This window comes from Anopheles maculipalpis, chromosome 3RL, assembly GCF_943734695.1.
Source record: "Anopheles maculipalpis chromosome 3RL, idAnoMacuDA_375_x, whole genome shotgun sequence".
Lineage (NCBI taxonomy): Eukaryota > Metazoa > Arthropoda > Insecta > Diptera > Culicidae > Anopheles > Anopheles maculipalpis.
In genome coordinates this window covers 88,085,577-88,103,274 of record NC_064872.1, presented here as the reverse complement: position 1 = coordinate 88,103,274, position 17,698 = coordinate 88,085,577, and the positions used below count along the sequence as shown (strand labels likewise).

The 17,698-nt window shown below is 45.7% G+C and overlaps 5 protein-coding genes across 5 annotated transcripts in view; 3 read left to right on the top strand and 2 right to left on the bottom strand.

The window, feature by feature from the left end:
- Nucleotides 1–17,698, top strand: part of LOC126561506 (importin-7) — a 431,061-nt gene that overhangs the window by 390,596 nt on the left and 22,767 nt on the right. The gene's annotated exons all lie outside the window — the stretch shown is intronic.
- On the bottom strand, nucleotides 7,474–9,226 carry LOC126562114 (uncharacterized). The gene is made up of 3 exons (XM_050218536.1): nucleotides 9,182–9,226; nucleotides 7,771–9,045; nucleotides 7,474–7,683 (listed from the first exon to the last, which is right to left on the bottom strand). Exons 1-3 carry the CDS (start codon nucleotides 9,224–9,226, stop codon nucleotides 7,474–7,476), a joined length of 1,530 nt encoding a protein of 509 aa, XP_050074493.1.
- Nucleotides 10,485–12,161, bottom strand: LOC126562724 (uncharacterized). Its single transcript, XM_050219292.1, has 3 exons — nucleotides 12,117–12,161; nucleotides 10,771–12,045; nucleotides 10,485–10,685 (listed from the first exon to the last, which is right to left on the bottom strand). The coding sequence occupies exons 1-3, from the start codon at nucleotides 12,150–12,152 to the stop codon at nucleotides 10,485–10,487; spliced, it is 1,512 nt and encodes a 503-aa protein (XP_050075249.1). The 5' UTR covers nucleotides 12,153–12,161.
- LOC126562127 (uncharacterized) lies at nucleotides 13,518–15,174 on the top strand. The gene is made up of 3 exons (XM_050218552.1): nucleotides 13,518–13,562; nucleotides 13,627–14,889; nucleotides 14,968–15,174. The coding sequence occupies exons 1-3, from the start codon at nucleotides 13,518–13,520 to the stop codon at nucleotides 15,172–15,174; spliced, it is 1,515 nt and encodes a 504-aa protein (XP_050074509.1).
- On the top strand, nucleotides 15,788–17,458 carry LOC126562104 (uncharacterized). Its single transcript, XM_050218522.1, has 3 exons — nucleotides 15,788–15,832; nucleotides 15,901–17,187; nucleotides 17,249–17,458. Exons 1-3 carry the CDS (start codon nucleotides 15,788–15,790, stop codon nucleotides 17,456–17,458), a joined length of 1,542 nt encoding a protein of 513 aa, XP_050074479.1.

Here is a 17,698-nt window from a genome sequence, read left to right as displayed (position 1 = left end):
CAGAATCCAATGAGGCCGATGACACCGACGATCGATGTGTGTTTTCCCCCCTGTTTGCACTCAATTCATATCGGTTGAGGGGTTGTCTGCTGAGGTCTCGTAAATAACTTGTTAGCATGTGGCCAAGCGTTGGCGTGTCGTTACGCTTTCACCCTCACCGAGACATTCTCAGCTCGCTGGCGCTCACTTAACGTAAGCCAGGATCATCGATAAAGCAGAGGATCACTTACGAGGACTTACTGCGTCACACACCAGAGATGAATGTGTGGAACGAACACATTATTTGGGTTGACCTGTTCGTATGGGTGTGGGTGCCTTATCAGCGGATAACGCTCTTGTCCATTTTGACGGTCGTGCGTCGGAAGTTAAGATCTCACCAATGGGACAAATGAGCGGACAGTCTTGTCTATCTAAATTGAAATACTGTATGTCGTGTTCTCAGCTCGATGGGGAGAGAAAAAAAACGCGACAGATACCTACACCTGGACCAACACACACACACACACACAAACACATGGCGCTTGCTTGGTGCGCGTGTGAGCAACTTATTTATTGCCTCGAAAACGTTTTCCACTCCGCAGCCTGGTGTATGGCGCATCATTCTTATTATACCAATTTATTCGCTTCTTAACGTGTACGCCCTCCTGCTTAGCGCGCAACGCATCTACTCCGACCGGAACCGGTGGACGATCGTCCGATGGAAGGGCCAAACGAGAAGTTCATGTATTTTATGGGGTACGATTGCAGCGTTGAGGTTGTGTATCTTCTCATTCACCCTCCTTCCAGCCCTGCGGTTCCATTCGTCTACCGCGGGGATGTGCGCTTCCATGTCGTCCGTTTTTCGTCTGTCTGCGCACAGCCGATGCTCTCTGTGTGCCCTTCTGAGAAATGCGTTCCGCACACACAAGTTGCAAGCTGCGCGTGGCCTGCAGGCGCAACGGATACCATCGTAACGCAGATAAACCCACACACTCGTACACAGTGCTGCCAGCACAGGCACGCTTAAACGGGGCCCCGTCAGCATTAGGGCTGTGTTCGATTTTAAAACCGTGTTGAAGGACCGGCTAGCCCTTCGGACCATCCTTCAACATCCTGCCACGTCGGGTCGGAACAGATCAGCAGAGCGAAGAAGAGCATAAAGGGAGCAGATACGCTTGCCGTGTCGATGCAACAGGTTGGTCGGGCTGCAATGAAGATGCGAACGGATTTTTATTACTGCAATCATTCCGTCCCGGACCAGGAATCGGTCCGAGATCGGAACGTGAATGGTGCAAATGGATGAATGACATGAACAAAAGGGAGGGTGAAAATATTTTAACATGTTTTATTACAACGTGCGCGCCAGTTCCTGGAGTTTCCATTTCTTAGTGTACTTGTCATGCAAAACGCAAACATACACATAGTCGGTAGGCAAAAGGTTTACAGGTTATTTGTCTTATAATTGACGGCCTGTTTGTTTGGAGTGTTTGAAAATGCTTGTATGAATGTTGCATACAACTAAATAAAAAGAAAAGATAATTAAAACTTATAATAAAACAATTAAAAAATGCAGACGAATAAAGAAAGATAGGAAAATGAAGCGAACTTATTTAAATTCTACTCTTAGATAAATTTCGCTTCCACGAAATGGGCAATGGGTTTATTAAACTCCTCAACAAAATTTTGAATGATGTAACACCAAGAAAAAAACTCAACATAAAAGGTTACTCAAATAAACCTTACCTAACTGTGAAGCTCCATAAAACGGAACTTAGCAGAAACAAACAGAACCTGTACAGACAGAGCAGAGGAGAAAGAACATGGAGAGAAAAGATGAAAAAGAAGATCAAATACAGTCAAAAACATACAACAAACGATTTTAAACAAACCAACGAGCAGCGTCATTCAAAATAAAAAGAAATCAAACCACAACAATCAATTGAACAAGTAAAATTAGAATTTTTATCTGACTAGCAAAGATAATAATAAAATGCTAAAGCTTATGAAGTTAATGAATAACAGCTCATCAAACAGAACTTTTCTCTCTTCTTGGCTTAACGACCGTAAGGTCATGCCGGCCATCGAATGGCTTACTAGACTTTTTGGTACTATGTAGTTGGATAGTCAGTCCTCACTACAGGGCGACGGTCTGGATGAGATTGGAACCCAGGTTGTGCCGTTTGAAGACCGGCATCCTCCCGAAACAGAACTGCTTATCTGTTCTAACAACTCTTCAAAACTGCAGGCATTTTTCTACTACCAAACCCACCCAGGATAATAGGATGGTCACAACACTTAACGAAATGTAAACAAAACCAGCATACCACTGTGCGAAAAAAGTAAGATTGCGTTACAGAGCGCTAACTTGGCAAAAACAAATCCCGGAAGGCATCCCGGTGGTGTAGGGAAGAGAAACAAGTGTCTGCGTTCGGTGGTTTGCTTCTTTGCTTTCGCTCGAATGGTTGTGCCGAGCTTCAGTTCCGATCGGAATGCCGTCCAACACCGAACAACGCCGGTACACATGACCGGGTGATGCGTTTTTCAAAGTGCCCATTTTCCATCCATATTCCAGGTCTGGAAGAATCGCAAATCGCAGCCTTCTCTTCATTTCCCACCGGCCATGGTTGGTGCGTGGATCCTCCCCGCCTCCCCCAAAAATCTTCGGTGGCACCTTCCCATTAGCCGCACACAATCGCGTACGGCGGTAAACGCGTATGCTAAAGATGAGCCCATGGATGATGGCGTTTGGTCGTTTCTCTTTGCTTTGCTTTTGTCCATCGGGCCGTTTATTTTTTATTTTTTTCGGTTTTCTTTTCTATTCACCTCATCGTACCTCATCCTCAGTTCCATTTTCATTCCTTGCACAATTCACACTCACACCCGTTCTACTACCGTTGCTGCTCGTCTCGGCTGGAGCGGTTTTGTTTTCCTCTGTTACTGTTTTGTTTTTGTATCTTTCCATTTCCATTTCGTCGCTTCGCATTGTTGATTGCCTGTTCTTTTTTTCTCCCTTTCCTTACTTTCTTCCATTCTTTCGTTTGCTGCTATGTTTGCTTGTTTTCCTTTGCTAGCCGTGTGTTGTTACCTCCTCATCAACTCATCAACCGGACCATTTTGATTCGTTTACTTTTCGGTTACGGTCGCTTCGACTGACCGCTTCTGCATTCCGTTTGGTGTAATGTTTTTTTTTGTCTTGTTTTTCATTTTATTTCGGTTTTGCATCGTCCACTTCAACCTGTGTCTTTCCTTGGTTGGCGGATTTCTTTAGCTGTGTGCAGTTTTTGTTTCGTTGGTGCCTCGACCCTGCCCCCTTTGTTTACCCCATTTTCCATCCTATCCACACTGCACATGGGATACATATTTTATGCTTCACATTTTATTTGCCTTCGACTGACCGACCTGGTTTAGCCACATTGCCAGTTCACATGATTCGACATGGTTTGGCATCTGCGGCAGGCTTCTCGGAGTTAGTCTCTATTAAGCGAGAGCGCGATAGGGCTACTGCTTGGAATGGAAATGGGGTGAAGTTTTGAAGTTCGTTTAGAATAAATGTAAGCACCCTTTAGCAGGTGAATCGACAGGTTTTACCCGGGAAGTAAGATGTAAGTGGCCCAAAACCCAGACGTTAGGTGAAAAAATGGAAGCACTCGATTCGATTGCCGGTTGGAGTTGGAAAATAAAATGACACGAATGTGTTAAAAGTGTATACAATTCTATTACGGACACCATTACGGAGTGAACAGGAAACAGGTCACAATGTAATGATGAACACGCCAAACGGAAATTGTTCTGATTATTCGGATTTTCTTATAAATTTAAAATATTGCTCTTCAAGTTATGCGCCAAGCTTAAACCACGTTATTCCAGGACAAATTCGTTGGCATAACTGAGCTAGAGCGAACTATTCTGGACCACCTTAGGTTCCAATAAAACACATATAATTAATTAACGTACACTTACACAGAACATAGCGATCATACACATGAAACAGCAACAATGTGGCCTTTGCACAGTCCTTTGCCATAAGCCACTGCTAAACCTCGCATTAGAAAGGTGAATGTAGTTTGCAAATCCCAAAACCTCTTTAAATAATTGAAGTATCACACATTAACCATTCTCACATTGGCGCGAAACGCGGCTATCCATCTCTTCAAAGCCGATCAAACAACCCAGTCAGCGGAGCAACGGTCCAAGAAATCGAATAAATTTATTGCGCTACGCCACGATCTTTCACCAGTCATTTATCATTTCACCAGTTCGGTTACGAATGCCACACACACACACACACGCACACACTCCGCTTGACCTTAAGCGACAAAACCTGCACCCTAAATAAGATCGCAACGATTGCCAACTGTTCCTAAAACTGTGCGCCTTTGGTTAACGATCAAAGTGCCACGCAACGGCCGCCGTAAGCGCCGTAGAGAAAACCGTGGCCCAAGCTTGATGGTGGCGTTATTTGTCTTTCCGATTCGGGAAAGGAGACTGCTCCACGCTTGACGGTGGTTCATCATTTGTCTTTCCAACGCCACCGGAAAAACGGCCCCAGGTAGAAAGGTGTGATTAGGAGGTGGACGGTAAACGGTGTGAATCGAAGGTGAAGCTGTATGTGTGTTTATGTGTGCCTTAGTTTAAGGGTTTGAAGAGGAAAATGGCAAATTTAATGCAAATTTAATCTTATGATCTAAAAGAACTAGCAACAACGAAGATGATGCGAAACGCACCTTTGGTTATTTTTTGTAATGTTCTGTTATCGAAAAGAGCATCTTTACAGAGGCCCAATATTACCGGGCACTACACCATGAGTACTGTAGTACTTAGGTTTTGTTTTCTAACTCGCTGGCTAGCTGTGCCCAGGGCAAGCGCATCCTGCCCGTTTTACAATCCGTCAACTTCGTTTATTTCTGGCACTTTTCTTTGCATGGAAACTCTGAGATGCACCTAATCCTCATACCTATTATTACATTAACAGTGTGGCCATTATTTGTCTGTCGTATTTCTTATAACTAAAGAAAGCTGTGTTTAACATTCTCATTGGTTGGAATATATACATTTTCTTCTACTAAACGACCGTAAAATGACACTTTTAACCGTTTGTATAGGTGTAATAGTTGTCATCATTTCTTGTCGGCTGCCATGGGTTTTCAAATCGTTTCTTCGTTCTGGCGAATTGGAAAGAATCGCACAAACGCACGATGTTTAAGTCCTTCATTATGTGATTTGTGCAAATTATCCGGCAATAGAAGAAGAAATCAAAATATGAACAGCGTCCTGATGAGCAATTCCGACTATTGCTTCGCTTATCGTTGCCAATGATCATACTTGTACCAATCTTAACCCTTATTGATAAATGGTCTGGAACGTGCCAACACTTAATAAAGGCCCGGTAGTATCTGCCCAGAAGGTTTTCAAAAAAGGGTCCTGGTTCGTGGTAATAAATTGTTGTGGTATTTGTTATTCATGTGCTTGTGCAAAAATTTTAGAATCTGTTATCTTTCCATCTCCAATTCAATACTTATGACACCTTGATGCAATCACGTCTGCGCTGCATTCCCTCCGCTTTCTGGCGTTTTGAGAATAATCGCAGAACTTCATATCATATTTCCTCCTAAATGACCCTTGGAGGGGTTATTGCTTCCCTCCTAAACAGGTGGTCTTTTTTGCTCAGCATAAGGCCAGTTTGTTTGCAGATTGGTTGGCTCCTGCAGTTACTTCTTGGTCTCAAGCAACTGGTTCTCCCGCGAAATTCAATACCTTTGACTGTCATTACAATCCTCAGAATATACCGATTGTTCACACGACGCACGACTCAATCTTAAGCTCTGTTTATCGCCTGGTCCTAATGGCATTTCCTCATCTGTCTCAGGGCCGGATCTTCCTGCAAGCGAACTGAACGGCGGACATCAGATGTTTGAACTCTCTGATCGTTTTCCTAGTCAGCTCATCGTTGGAACATACCTAAGTAATTTGGTCCCCTTCTAGCGTGGGAGCTACAGCAATGGTGGAGCGGATTCAGAGGACTTCCACTCGCGTTGTCTTGCGCAATGTATTTGGCACTTCTGGCTCAGCGTTGCCGTCGTATCCTACGACGCTGTCACTTGCTGGGTCTGGAGCCCTTAGAATTGTATCGTATTGCCTCTCTTCTCCTTAATGCCATTGTTGCTCCTTCCTCACTCTCATTCATTAATCTATATGCACCCACGCACCGTCTTCGTTCTAGCCCTCCCCTTGCGATTGCCTCTGAAGGATATCTTCAGTTGGTGCGAATGATTGTTGGTTTAATTCTTTTGCATATCTGTTTGACTTCACCATTTACCTATCTTTCTTCCGTGCTCATCTTTGTGCGTTCTCTTTTTCTAGTTCCTCTCCCTGACCCATTCCCTAGGTCGAATTCCAGAATTTTCTAATTTCCAGAAAGTTCACAATTTTTCGAATTTGTTTCATTACAAATTTATAATTAACGTAAAACAAATCATAAAACTTCTAGCGGTATGTAGAGTAGCGCATCCCCCGCCTTTAACTTCTTCCATTCTTCACTCGCTGCGCTTGCTCGCTGTTGCTAAGCTACGACGACGACGAAGTTCAGTTCGGGGTTGGTTCGGGTGCGTCACGCGCTCGGGTGTTATCCTTACGTTCTTTTATTTATAGAGATTCACGATCACGCGGACTGTCAGGCCGGAGGTCCTGCCAGATCGTGCCTACCTGGTTTCCTGCAAAGACGGGTCGATTATCGAGAAACCGGAGTAGCCCAAGTACAACGCGCAACATCAAATGCTCCCTGACTGACTGACCCGTCAACCTTAATCTAAGGTTTTGATTCGTTACACCAGAAGCCATGAGCGGAAACAGACGGTCTCTCATTCATCAGACTGTAGTAAATGTCATCAGCGCGGGTGTGCAGCTGCATTCTCTCACACTCCAACAAGACCGATGTGATCCACTTAATAAGCCTCGATGCCCTTAAACTTAACTCCCCTAAAAAAAGTATTGTGTCCCCGCTAGTGTGCAATCCTCAATATTACGCCGCATGAAAGAGCTTTAGCTCTCTATATGTGGAAGCCCTTGAACATGCGCCTGAAAAGTCAGAATGTTTGTTAATTCACATTTCCATGTCCCTGTTTTTTCAAATTTGGAGATCCTTAGACTACTACCGTTATAAGCCAGTCAGCCTTGGGAAGAATGGAGCATGTAAGACAAGGAGCTCTACCAATAGTAGCACATTAGGACCAGCTGAGGAGTATTATAGGAGGAGGGTGATAGGACTATCAATAGTGGCAAAGTTGGAATGATTTGGTAACAATTTGTTAGCGGTTTTTGGAAGAAAAAGTAATTGAGTGTATTGAGTTTTTCTAGCTGCGATAGTGTCGTTTGCAGTAGGTTCGTTGCATTTATTCAAGCTATTTCTCTGGCGCCGTCAATTTATGTAGGCCTGCTGTTAGAAGGGAGACTGGTTTTGTTGTTGTTTTTGTTGTTGTTATGTTGCATTTACTATGCTTAATCCGAGCCGGTGGGGCCATCCGCGCTACAAATGGCCAGATTGGCGTTCACTGCGGCCACCTGCGTGATGGACGAATCCAGGTTAATTAGCTGGAAGCAGATAAGCAGACGGTTCTCGACTGCGATGGCCTCGTCGCCGGCAAGCGTGTACACGGCGGCAATCTTATCCTTGGTGGCAAGGAACAGGTTGGTGTAATACATGCTCAGCTGCGAGTAAATAATGGAATGAAAAAAAAAGGAAAATTAAACGCGGTGTAATCAAGCAACAGAGCACTTGTGTCAGGTGTTACTTACCTGTGTTACGCAAGTGTTCAGATTGGTGGCGCTGGTAAGCTGGTTGCATACGCCAACTTGATTCAACACATCTTCAAAGTCCACCGCCAGCAGGTCGATGATGAGCAAGAGCGTAACCCTCAACTGCTCTAGACGAATCAACTCCTTGTCAACGCACTGCCAGCCAGCGTCGAAGGACAGATCGAAAAGACCCTCCACAATATACTTGTACTTATTGTAGCAGTAGCGACCGTACTTATCGTTGCCGACCAGCGTGTCGACTAGGCTGTTGACCAACGTATTATCGTTCACAGAGGTACCAGTTTGCAGGCTGGTGATCAGTGCTTGCAGCCCACTGGTAATAGTGGCGAATGCAGTACTTAAAGTAGTCGTCTGTGCGGACAGTGCTGAGACCGTGAACAAATTTTTCAGAACGCCAATTTGTGTGCTCAGCTCATTGTACTGCGTAGCAGAGTTAAGACCGGTCAGGGCTAAGTACCCTGTCTCAACACCAGCGGCACCATTAGCGTCAATGGCAAATTTGGCCGCAATATCAGCTTTGATTTCGGCAGTCTTTGCGTCAAGATCCGAGGCGAAGCTGGTGGAAACCGAGCTTACATCGGTGTTTAGCATGGACTTCAGATTCAGCACGAACGAGTCTGCTTCGATCACGTTTTCCTTTGCCGTTTTGAGAATGTACGTTACTAGCGGCAAGTACGTACGCAGGGTGGTAGCCGACTTCAACATGTCGTACATCTTTTTCAGCGTCAAGAACTGGCGCAAGCTGCTGGCGGTGACGGCACTAGCGCTACCAGCGCTCGTTACGGCAGCATTGATAGCAGCAGCCACAGACAAAGTCTTAATTTTCAGGTCAACCAAACCGACTGAAATGCGCCCAAACGCATCGATAAGTTCGGTCGAGATGCCAGTGTATGTAATCCCGCTCAAGGTCGCTGCAATTGCAGCACCGTCGCCACCGATGTATGATGTAGCAGCGTTGATTTCATTGATGAAGGGTGTGAACGCATTATCAATGTTACCATCCGTAGCGGCAAGTAGGCTATCGTAGGCAGCAAGGATGGCAGATGTCTTCCCATCAAAGTTAGAAATGACTTCTTCAATCTTTTGCTTCGTTGTTAGAAGTCTAGCTAGTCCGGAGTCAAGATTGGGAAGAGGCGCTAGTGCCTTGACTTCCGCGTTAATGCTGACCACATCGCTTTTCACTGATGTTATCTTGGCGCTAGCAGCAACAGATATGGACAGACCAAATTCTGGTCTCGGCTCAGCAGAAAGTCCCTGTTGACGACAAAAAACAAATTAACTCACTCGCGCACACACACACACACACACTCACACATACACTCACTCACACACTCACACCATTCCGCACGCACGTTCAATGGTGCCAGCGTGGCTACACCACGAGACTTACCTGCAGCAAGCAGACGATACCGAACGCTAACACAAGTCGATTCATTTCGTACACGTTCTCTGCTAAGCAAGAGTACAAGAAACTGATTGCATCCCGTCCGCCCACTGCATTTATATACCGTGGTTGTGTTTTGTTCCTTCGTGCCGACACTTCCACAGCACTTCACAGCACAGTAACGAGCTGTAAGGTTTTGGCACCAGAAGCAGCTGTTTAAACTAAGCCAATCTCGGCCTGTACGCCGAAACTTTCCACCCATGGCACCGTGGCATCGTTCAGCGGCACGTTTTCTGCGGAACAGCTAACAGCTTTTTTGCCTACATGTCTATATCGGCTCTCGGAAGAAACGCAAAAATTGGACACTGTACGCCAGAAGCGAAGTACGGCTATATCGGAATTAATTTCTCCGCCACACCTAGTGTGTTCTAGTAGCGTACCTATATCCTACTTATTCTTTCTTTTTTAACAGAAATAAGAAATAAACAGGATATGTTAGAAAGTTTTCTGTTTTTAGTACCTTTTTATTAACATTAGTCTTTCCTTTTGTACCTTTTGTAAGCTTCTTTTGTACTTCTTAGCTTAAAAACCTACTTTGTCACACCGGCCATCCACTTGCTTAGTACGCAGACTTTACGCTGATTAGACGTACTTGGATAGTCCAGTCCTCACTAAGGAGGAACGGTCCGTGTCCTGTAAAGCTTTACTTGAGCAAAAATAGCACCATCTTCTAAGAGCCTATCAAACAGATAGTTTTGGTAAAATCATCGAACAAGTCCTCCAAAACTTGTCATCCAAAATTGTACAAATAGTATATTGTAAGAATTTCATCCACAAATACATTTTATTAAGGAACAAACCTCTTTTACATAAAACATTCAATCTAATTTCATTGCGGGTGCCGATATCAGGTCATCAGCCAATATTTTGCCACGTCCCTGGTACGCTGATATGAACAGAACAGACACAGCAAACAGATGAATCCTTTAGGACCAAGCAAAAAAGAAGCACTCGACGGCTATGCCTGCTGTATAAATATGTCTAGCTGTTCTAGACAGCTCCAGCGACAACACACAAGTATTTCGCGCGAATTTCATACACACACGCACGCATGCTCCAACATTATACCCTACTCCAACAATCCTCCTTCACCCTCACCCCCTTTCCCCTTTCTCATCTCCTCACCTCTTCTCCGCTCCAACATGTAAGAGTTCGAGTTTAATGTTACCAGATATAGAGACAGGAGTTTTCGTTGCAACTATTACCGACGATTATTGCATTTATTATGTTTTTATTTGGATATTAGCTACTAGTTTGGACCCGTCAGAGCGCACTGTTCAATGTCATTCTGCAGGTTGGGAATGTATCCATCCGCCAGCCAGCGTCTTGTTAGACTGATGCAGATTTTCACCCGTTGTTTGCTCGAATCCACCTCGACTGTTGTCAGATCGAACAGCAGATTGTACTTGTCGGCAAAGTTGTCCCCCAGCGCCGTATACGATTGAGAAATCTGTGCCGAGAGAAAGCCAATTTTTTGCAGAAAGTTTAATTAAACGAAAAACTAATCAAAGCACAAAAGCACCAAAAAATCCTACCCTTGCAACACATGCGACCCGATCGGCAGGTTCCTGTATTCCGTCGCATATAGTTAACCAGTCGTAGATGTCCTCGAAGTCGAACGCATTGACGTCAAGAATGGTCTGTACGGCCGCGGCTAGGTTTGTCAACCGCGGCACCTCACGTTCGATGCATAGGGCCGACTCATCGAGCAGGTAGTTGGCAAGATCGCTCACCTGCGCCCTGTACTTGTTGAAGCAGAAGCGCGCGTACGGTCCACTGGAAATAAGCGTTTTGATCAGCGCACCGATCAGCTTACTTTCGGTGATGGAGATCACTTCCGTTTCAGTGATCGTAACCATTGCCTTGACGGCGGTCAGATAGCTCTGCAGTTCGCTGGCAACCGAGAGAATGTCGTTCTCCGTATCTTCTAGCGTGACAGTAAATTTGCTCAGCATGCTCACAACCTCTGCCCCTAAGTCCGGCGCTTCAGTTATTATGCCCAGCGCTAGGGTTGATTCCTTCATCCCGGCATAAGCGGCCCCGAGTGTGTTTACGCCTGACTTTACCGTAGCGTAGAAACTCTGCTCGGCTGCGTCGAGCGATTGTAGCACGATCGTTACCACGCCATCCAAGGAAGCTAGCATGGAGTTGTACGCTTTCAGGTAATTGTCAGCCTCGACCGCTTCCTCGATTGAGGTGTTGAGTGTGTATCGTACCACCGGCAGAAAGGCACGCAGATTCCGTACGGTCTGTAGCACATTGTACACCTTGCTAAGCGTTATGTGCTTGGTGAGGATTTCCATCGAAATAGATGTCGGCGATCCGGCCTCTGCGATTGCAGCTAAGACGGAGGACTTTAGCGTTCCAATCTGGGTCAGTAGAGTCCTCAACGCGATCTCTATCCGCGCAAAACTATCCGTAAGTCGATCGGGCACATTGCCTCCGATGATGGCAGACAGGTTGGATTCGGTTGTCGGGAGCAGTTGGGTGATGTGATTCAGCGCGTCCTGGATGCTCTTTAAAGCTGCATCAAACAGTACGGTTGGATCGCCCGAGCTGCTTTGGATGAGGGTTTCAAACGCTCGCACAATGTTGTCGCCATCCTGTGATACGGTATTGCCTGTTTCTTGTAGAATTTGCACGATTCGTGGTAAACCGAACACGTCTTGCGTTATGGAAGCTGACACCAGCTGTCCAGCCGCCAGCGTCTGTAGGTAGGTGGATGCATCGTTCACACCGGTCACTAGCTTGCCGGTACCGATGACGCTGTTCGGTATTCCATAATCAGGACTGGCGGCGACCAACGCACCCTGAACGTTAGTAAGAGAATGAGATCTTATCCGTTTTTTGTTGTACGCAACATTAGGCATAGGTACCATACCTGAAATAATAGTACGAGAAGTGCCACACGGTCCATGGCGTATCGCAGTACCGTACTGCGTTCCATAAGCGTAATGGTAATGGAGGTTCGTTTCTTCTACAAGCAGCGTTTCGTATACAACTGAAGTTTTGCCCGTGGTGCTGTTCTGGATGAAACGATTGCACACGTCTGCCGTAATCATTCGTCTCATATCATCTGAATAAATAACGCTAAAATTTTTCTCGGCTAAAGTTTGCAACACAACGATAGCCAAGTAGCTCATCCGTTCGGTTGTTTGTACGAACGGAATCGCATTGGTGATGTCTTCCATAATCAATCCATAATGAATTAAAAATAATTTATATAAAAAATCGATGATACTTTCAAACAACTGAAGGCTTTAGAAAATATCTTTTACAATATGTACTTAATTTCTGAATCGAGATGCTTGGGTTATGTTATGTTATATAATAACATAACTAGCTTCATGAATTAACCCAAGCATCTCGATTCAGAAATTAAGTACATATTGTAAAAGATATTTTCTACAGCCTGCTGTCTACTATCATTAATTTAAATAATTTGTCGAAAATTAACCAGACATCACACCTCCGTTTATAGCTAAGACTGGTACTATGTACGATAACAATTCATCTACCCGAGTTCTTTATCTGGCTTCTTCTACTTCTTGGTTTAACGACCTACTAGGCCACACCAGCCATCTGTTAATTCAACGTGGTAGAATAATATTCAATCCTCATTACGCGGGATAAGTCCGAATGGGAGTTGTACCTCGGTCATGCCGTGTGAAGATTGGCTCCGCTATTGTCTCTACCATCAACCGGCTTGCTATCAACACCCAACAGCAGCAATCCAGTGCTAAGAGTTTTTGTTTTATTCATTTTACGCTACATTTCTGCGGACTGCCTTTATTCTTCTCTTTCGCTACTGAGTTATTTGAACAGATTTATTTATTTTCTAAAATCGTCAAGCATATACAACGTACCTAATCAACGTTTCTTTTTTAAAACACAGCATAAATAACTACATAAAGTCCACATTGTGTAAAACATCCTTAAAAGTGTTCTATTTTTGCAGTGATGCTCACCATTGCCTTTTCTTACGAGAAACTGGCAACATCGCCGAAGCGTTGTGTGTGATCGGGTTCCAATGAAATGTTATCCCAGCTTCAGGACGATCAACCACCCCCCGGACCACTGTGTGTATGGGTGTGTTGACACAGCTTTTTCGACATGTGTTCATGGAAGAGCGTATTCGTCGTCATTCTTAGAATTAGGCACTGGTGGCAAAGGTGCTTGGCATTGAATGTATTACGAGACGTTGAAGCTCGCGAACGAACGATCCGTTTGCCATATTTCAAACTAGCTCATCTCAAGCTAGTCACCACGAGCGCCGATAAGAATGAGATTTTCAATCGTAGCGTTGTGCCTGCTGGCACTATCCCAGGTAAAACTTTCAGTCCCTAGAATTTTGCCGAAACGACGTGAACTCATCCGTTTCTTCACCACAGCATGCCGCGGCAGAACCACGTCCGGATTTTGCTCTCGCTGTAAGCGTCCCTGGAACGAGCCGTGTTGGAGTAGCCGCCAACGCAGCCAAAACCGTTATCGCCGAGGTAAAAACGGCCGCTACAGCTGTTACTATTAGTTCCGAGCTGACACTGTTGCCCAAAGTGCTAACGATCGTGACCAATATTGCGAACGAGTTCCAAACCCTAGGAACAAGGATCGTCACCAGCATCACTACCCTGGCGAGTGATACCAGTGGCAATGTGGATACCGTGTTCGCTGCAGCAGTTGAAGCGGTGGCCAACACTATACAGTTTGCGGACGTAACACTTGCCACTCTGACTGGCCCGCTCCAACCACTGATTGGTACACCGCTGATAGAGAAGTTCGACGACAGTTTGAAGCACATCAGCAAAGCACTGCAGGTGCTGAAGACGGTGCTGAACGAGCTGAAAACCGGTGCCCTGAATGCTGTTGCAGCGGCTGGCAGTAATGCCATCACGTCAGCAATCGTTAACAAGAACCTGCCACGTCCAACGGTAACGCGGCTAATTAATGGGCTCCAACTGCTTCGAGCGACCGTACCAGTGTTGAAGTACACCGTCGACAGTACGGCTGAAGGTATCGTGATCGCCGACCAGTACATGCTGAAGCTGTCCGCTAAGGTTGACAGTACGATTGGCGAAAAATCGAGCATTGCCGCTGATCTCGATGGTATCATTACATCGATCGATAAGACGATCACCGACACCATGACGTTGGTCGGTACCGATCTCGGCAATCTGCAGACGACTTTGGGCAGCTTGACGAACCTCGCCACCGCTGCCAGCTCGACCAAACTAGCTACCGCACTCGGCCTTTTTGCCTCCAACCTGGCAGCACTCGCAGCTAAAAATCCGACCATTTCAGCGACACTAAACTTACTGAAGGAAGCGCTCGGCGATGCGTATGACGTTGCAGCACCGCTGTACTTCATCTATGACAGCTACCTGGTGACCGAGCTTATAACAGTACTGATCGCGAACGGTAACTACTCGCAGTACTGCTTCTACAAATACAAGGACTTTTTGTTCGCCCTGCTCGAAACGGTCGCAATCGAGGCACGAGAGTGTGTCGACAAGGAAGTGGAACGATTGGAGTACTTCCGCTCAACCGTCGACAAGCTGCTGTCCCTGCTGTTTTTCGACTTTGAAGACATCGCAGGTGATTTGACCGTGTGCAACGGAATCAGTGATGCGACCAACTTGGAAGAATGTGTTGCTTCGGTAAGTGTACATTCGGGTGATGAGATGCTTTCTAAGGTTCCGCAATTGCTAACATTGATATCGTTTCTCATGTATCAGCTGGCGGAAATCTATACCAAGCTCGAGGAGTCATTTGGCGATATGTTTTTGTACGGGTACGACATCGTTAGCCGTGAGGTGAAAGCCGCAGGTAATCGGCTGAAGATATGCATGCGTATGTCACAGTCTTCGCTTGGAAACACCGAAATTCCTTTCCTGAACAAGCAGATTGTGGACTGTGACCTGTTGGGACCAGCAGCACAATAGGATTAGTTTAATCCATCTCGCAGGTTAACGGAATAAAGCATTCCTTATAGTGGTACTTCAATGTTTTTCTTTCAACAACTGGCTAAGAATTGATGGTTTATTGTAACTGTTACCTATTTGCTGATATTTTATTGAGAAATGTTTAACTTTAAAGAAATTAAACAATTTTTGACTGAAGTAAACACTTCTTAGCAGCCCTTACTGCTCTCCTGCATACTGCTGCTGTTCATCATACTAATCTTACGTTACCCACCTCTTACGAACTCACCTATAAAGCATCCTTCCGCTGCTAAGCTACACAACAGACAGACAAACATGGCAGACACGCGGGACAAAATCTGCACTGCAATGCTCGGACCAGCAACGTTTTGCAGGTCTGGTTTGGTAATTCTTTGCACAGCTGGAGCACGAAAAACACGGAACGTACAGACATACGCGACATACACTGCGCAGCTCGTTTGCAGCTGGATCAGCATCTCAGTTACCACGTAGCAGTATCCTCAAGCCGTTTGGCGGTGAGATTTGGATTTTATTTGTTACATACTGGTGGTTCTAGTTGAAGTTGCCGCTGTCTATATATCGCTGTAGAAGAACGATCGTAATCTTGGAAAAGATGCGCTTGGTAGCGTTTGCTCTGTGCGTGCAGAGCCTACTGCAGGTAGCCAGTAACAATCACGAGTGGTCTAACGTAAGCTTACTAATGCATCAATGTTCCTGTTCCTTTAGATTCTGCCGTTGGCTCTCGCCAAACCAGACTTTGGCATCATCCTACCGATTACAAGCAGTGGAAAGGTGTCGTTGGCCGCCCTAGCAGCTCAAACCGTACTGGAAGCCGTAGACGACAATACACCCTACACCGTGCAGGCAAATTTTAAAGGAACGCAAGATCTGGCCAATGCGGTGGTTAATATTGCGTCGGTCACGGTGACTGTGGGCTCCGAGATTGTGCCACTCGTGACTAGCCTCGTGTCTGATGTGTCCGGCAATGTGGACACTGTGTTCAGCACGGTGCTTACGAAGATAGCGGAGGTGAAAAGTAAAATCGGTACGCAGCTCCCGTTAGCGATAGGAGCGATCAAAACAGTCTTTAAAACTCAGTACAGCAGCGAAGGTCTCGACTACATACCCAAGATGCTGATCGATGGTTTCAATCGGATCGTGCTAGGATTGGATGATCTTACCACAACATTGAACGCACTGAAGAAGGCCATCGAAAATGCTGTTGCTGCGGCTGGTACTGAACCACTGACCGATCTGTTTGTGAAGAAAAACGTCAAGCCAGCATTTCTGTATAACGTCGTGTTTGCCATCAACCAGCTGAAGGCTTACCTGCCGGTAATTAAGTACACGATCGACAGTACGCTCGAGAACATTAATCTGGCCGACAAATACCTGCTGCTGGTTGGTCAAGCAGTCCAGCAATCGGCTGCTACTACTACGCAATCTATCAATTCGGTCAAAATCGTTACGGATGCGATAGCGGAACAGGTGAAAACTAACCTCAACGGGTACTCCATGGACTTTGGCGTTGTAAAGACTCATATTGGCGGGCTCGCGCAGCTAGCAGGCTCGACGAACATTGGCAAAGTGAACGATGCATTGGCCAGCTACACTACAACGTTTGGAAAGCTCAGCACCGTTCGCTACCCGGCGATGGACAAACAGCTCTCAGATCTGATCGATGCGATGTCCAAAGCTCTCGGCAAAGGCACGACACCCGGCCAGATATCGTCGGATCTGCTCGACAGTCTTATACTCACCGTGATTGAGAATGGCAAATACGCACAGTTCTGCTTCAACAAGTACTTCGGACTGGTGTTTGGTTTCCTAACCACACTCGGGGACAGTGCAGGATTGTGTTTTGATAAAGAAATCCCACGCCTAACGACGCTGCAAAATACGTTGCTAACAATATGGCAACTGCTTGTCGCCGACTATGAAGAACTCGTTTATGAGCTAAGCGTTTGTGATTCCTTGACCGCTCCCGGCAAGCTGGATGAGTGTGCTCTGGCGGTAAGTTATGTTGTAAGTAGTGTTGTTGCGGACTCATAACAACCTCCTTGCTTATTTACAGTTATCCGGGTTCTACGCCGCCCTTGCCACCGAGTTCGAGAATTTGATGCAATCCCTGTTCGAGGTGATCGAATCGGAAGCGGTAGCAAGCACGAATCGGTTCCTTATCTGCATCGAGCTGGTGAAAATAAATCTGGTAGAGATGAGCGAAACCACCCTGACGAACGATATCCGAAGCTGTGCCAAGGATGGTCCTACGGCAGATGACTAACCCTAATAAATAAAGGACTTTCTACTTAAAGAGACATGTCAAACTGGAAATAAAGTTTCACACTACGCACGGCTACCGGTACTAAGCTAATGGCACTGAGCACTGCACATAATTCTTCCTTGAAATTCTATTTTGAATAATTACTTCAAACTCTACAACCTGCTGTCGAAAATGCATGACCCCTCTGTTCGTCCTCTTTTGTTGTACTCTGGTAAAGTAGTTAAGCATCTTGCAGCTTTA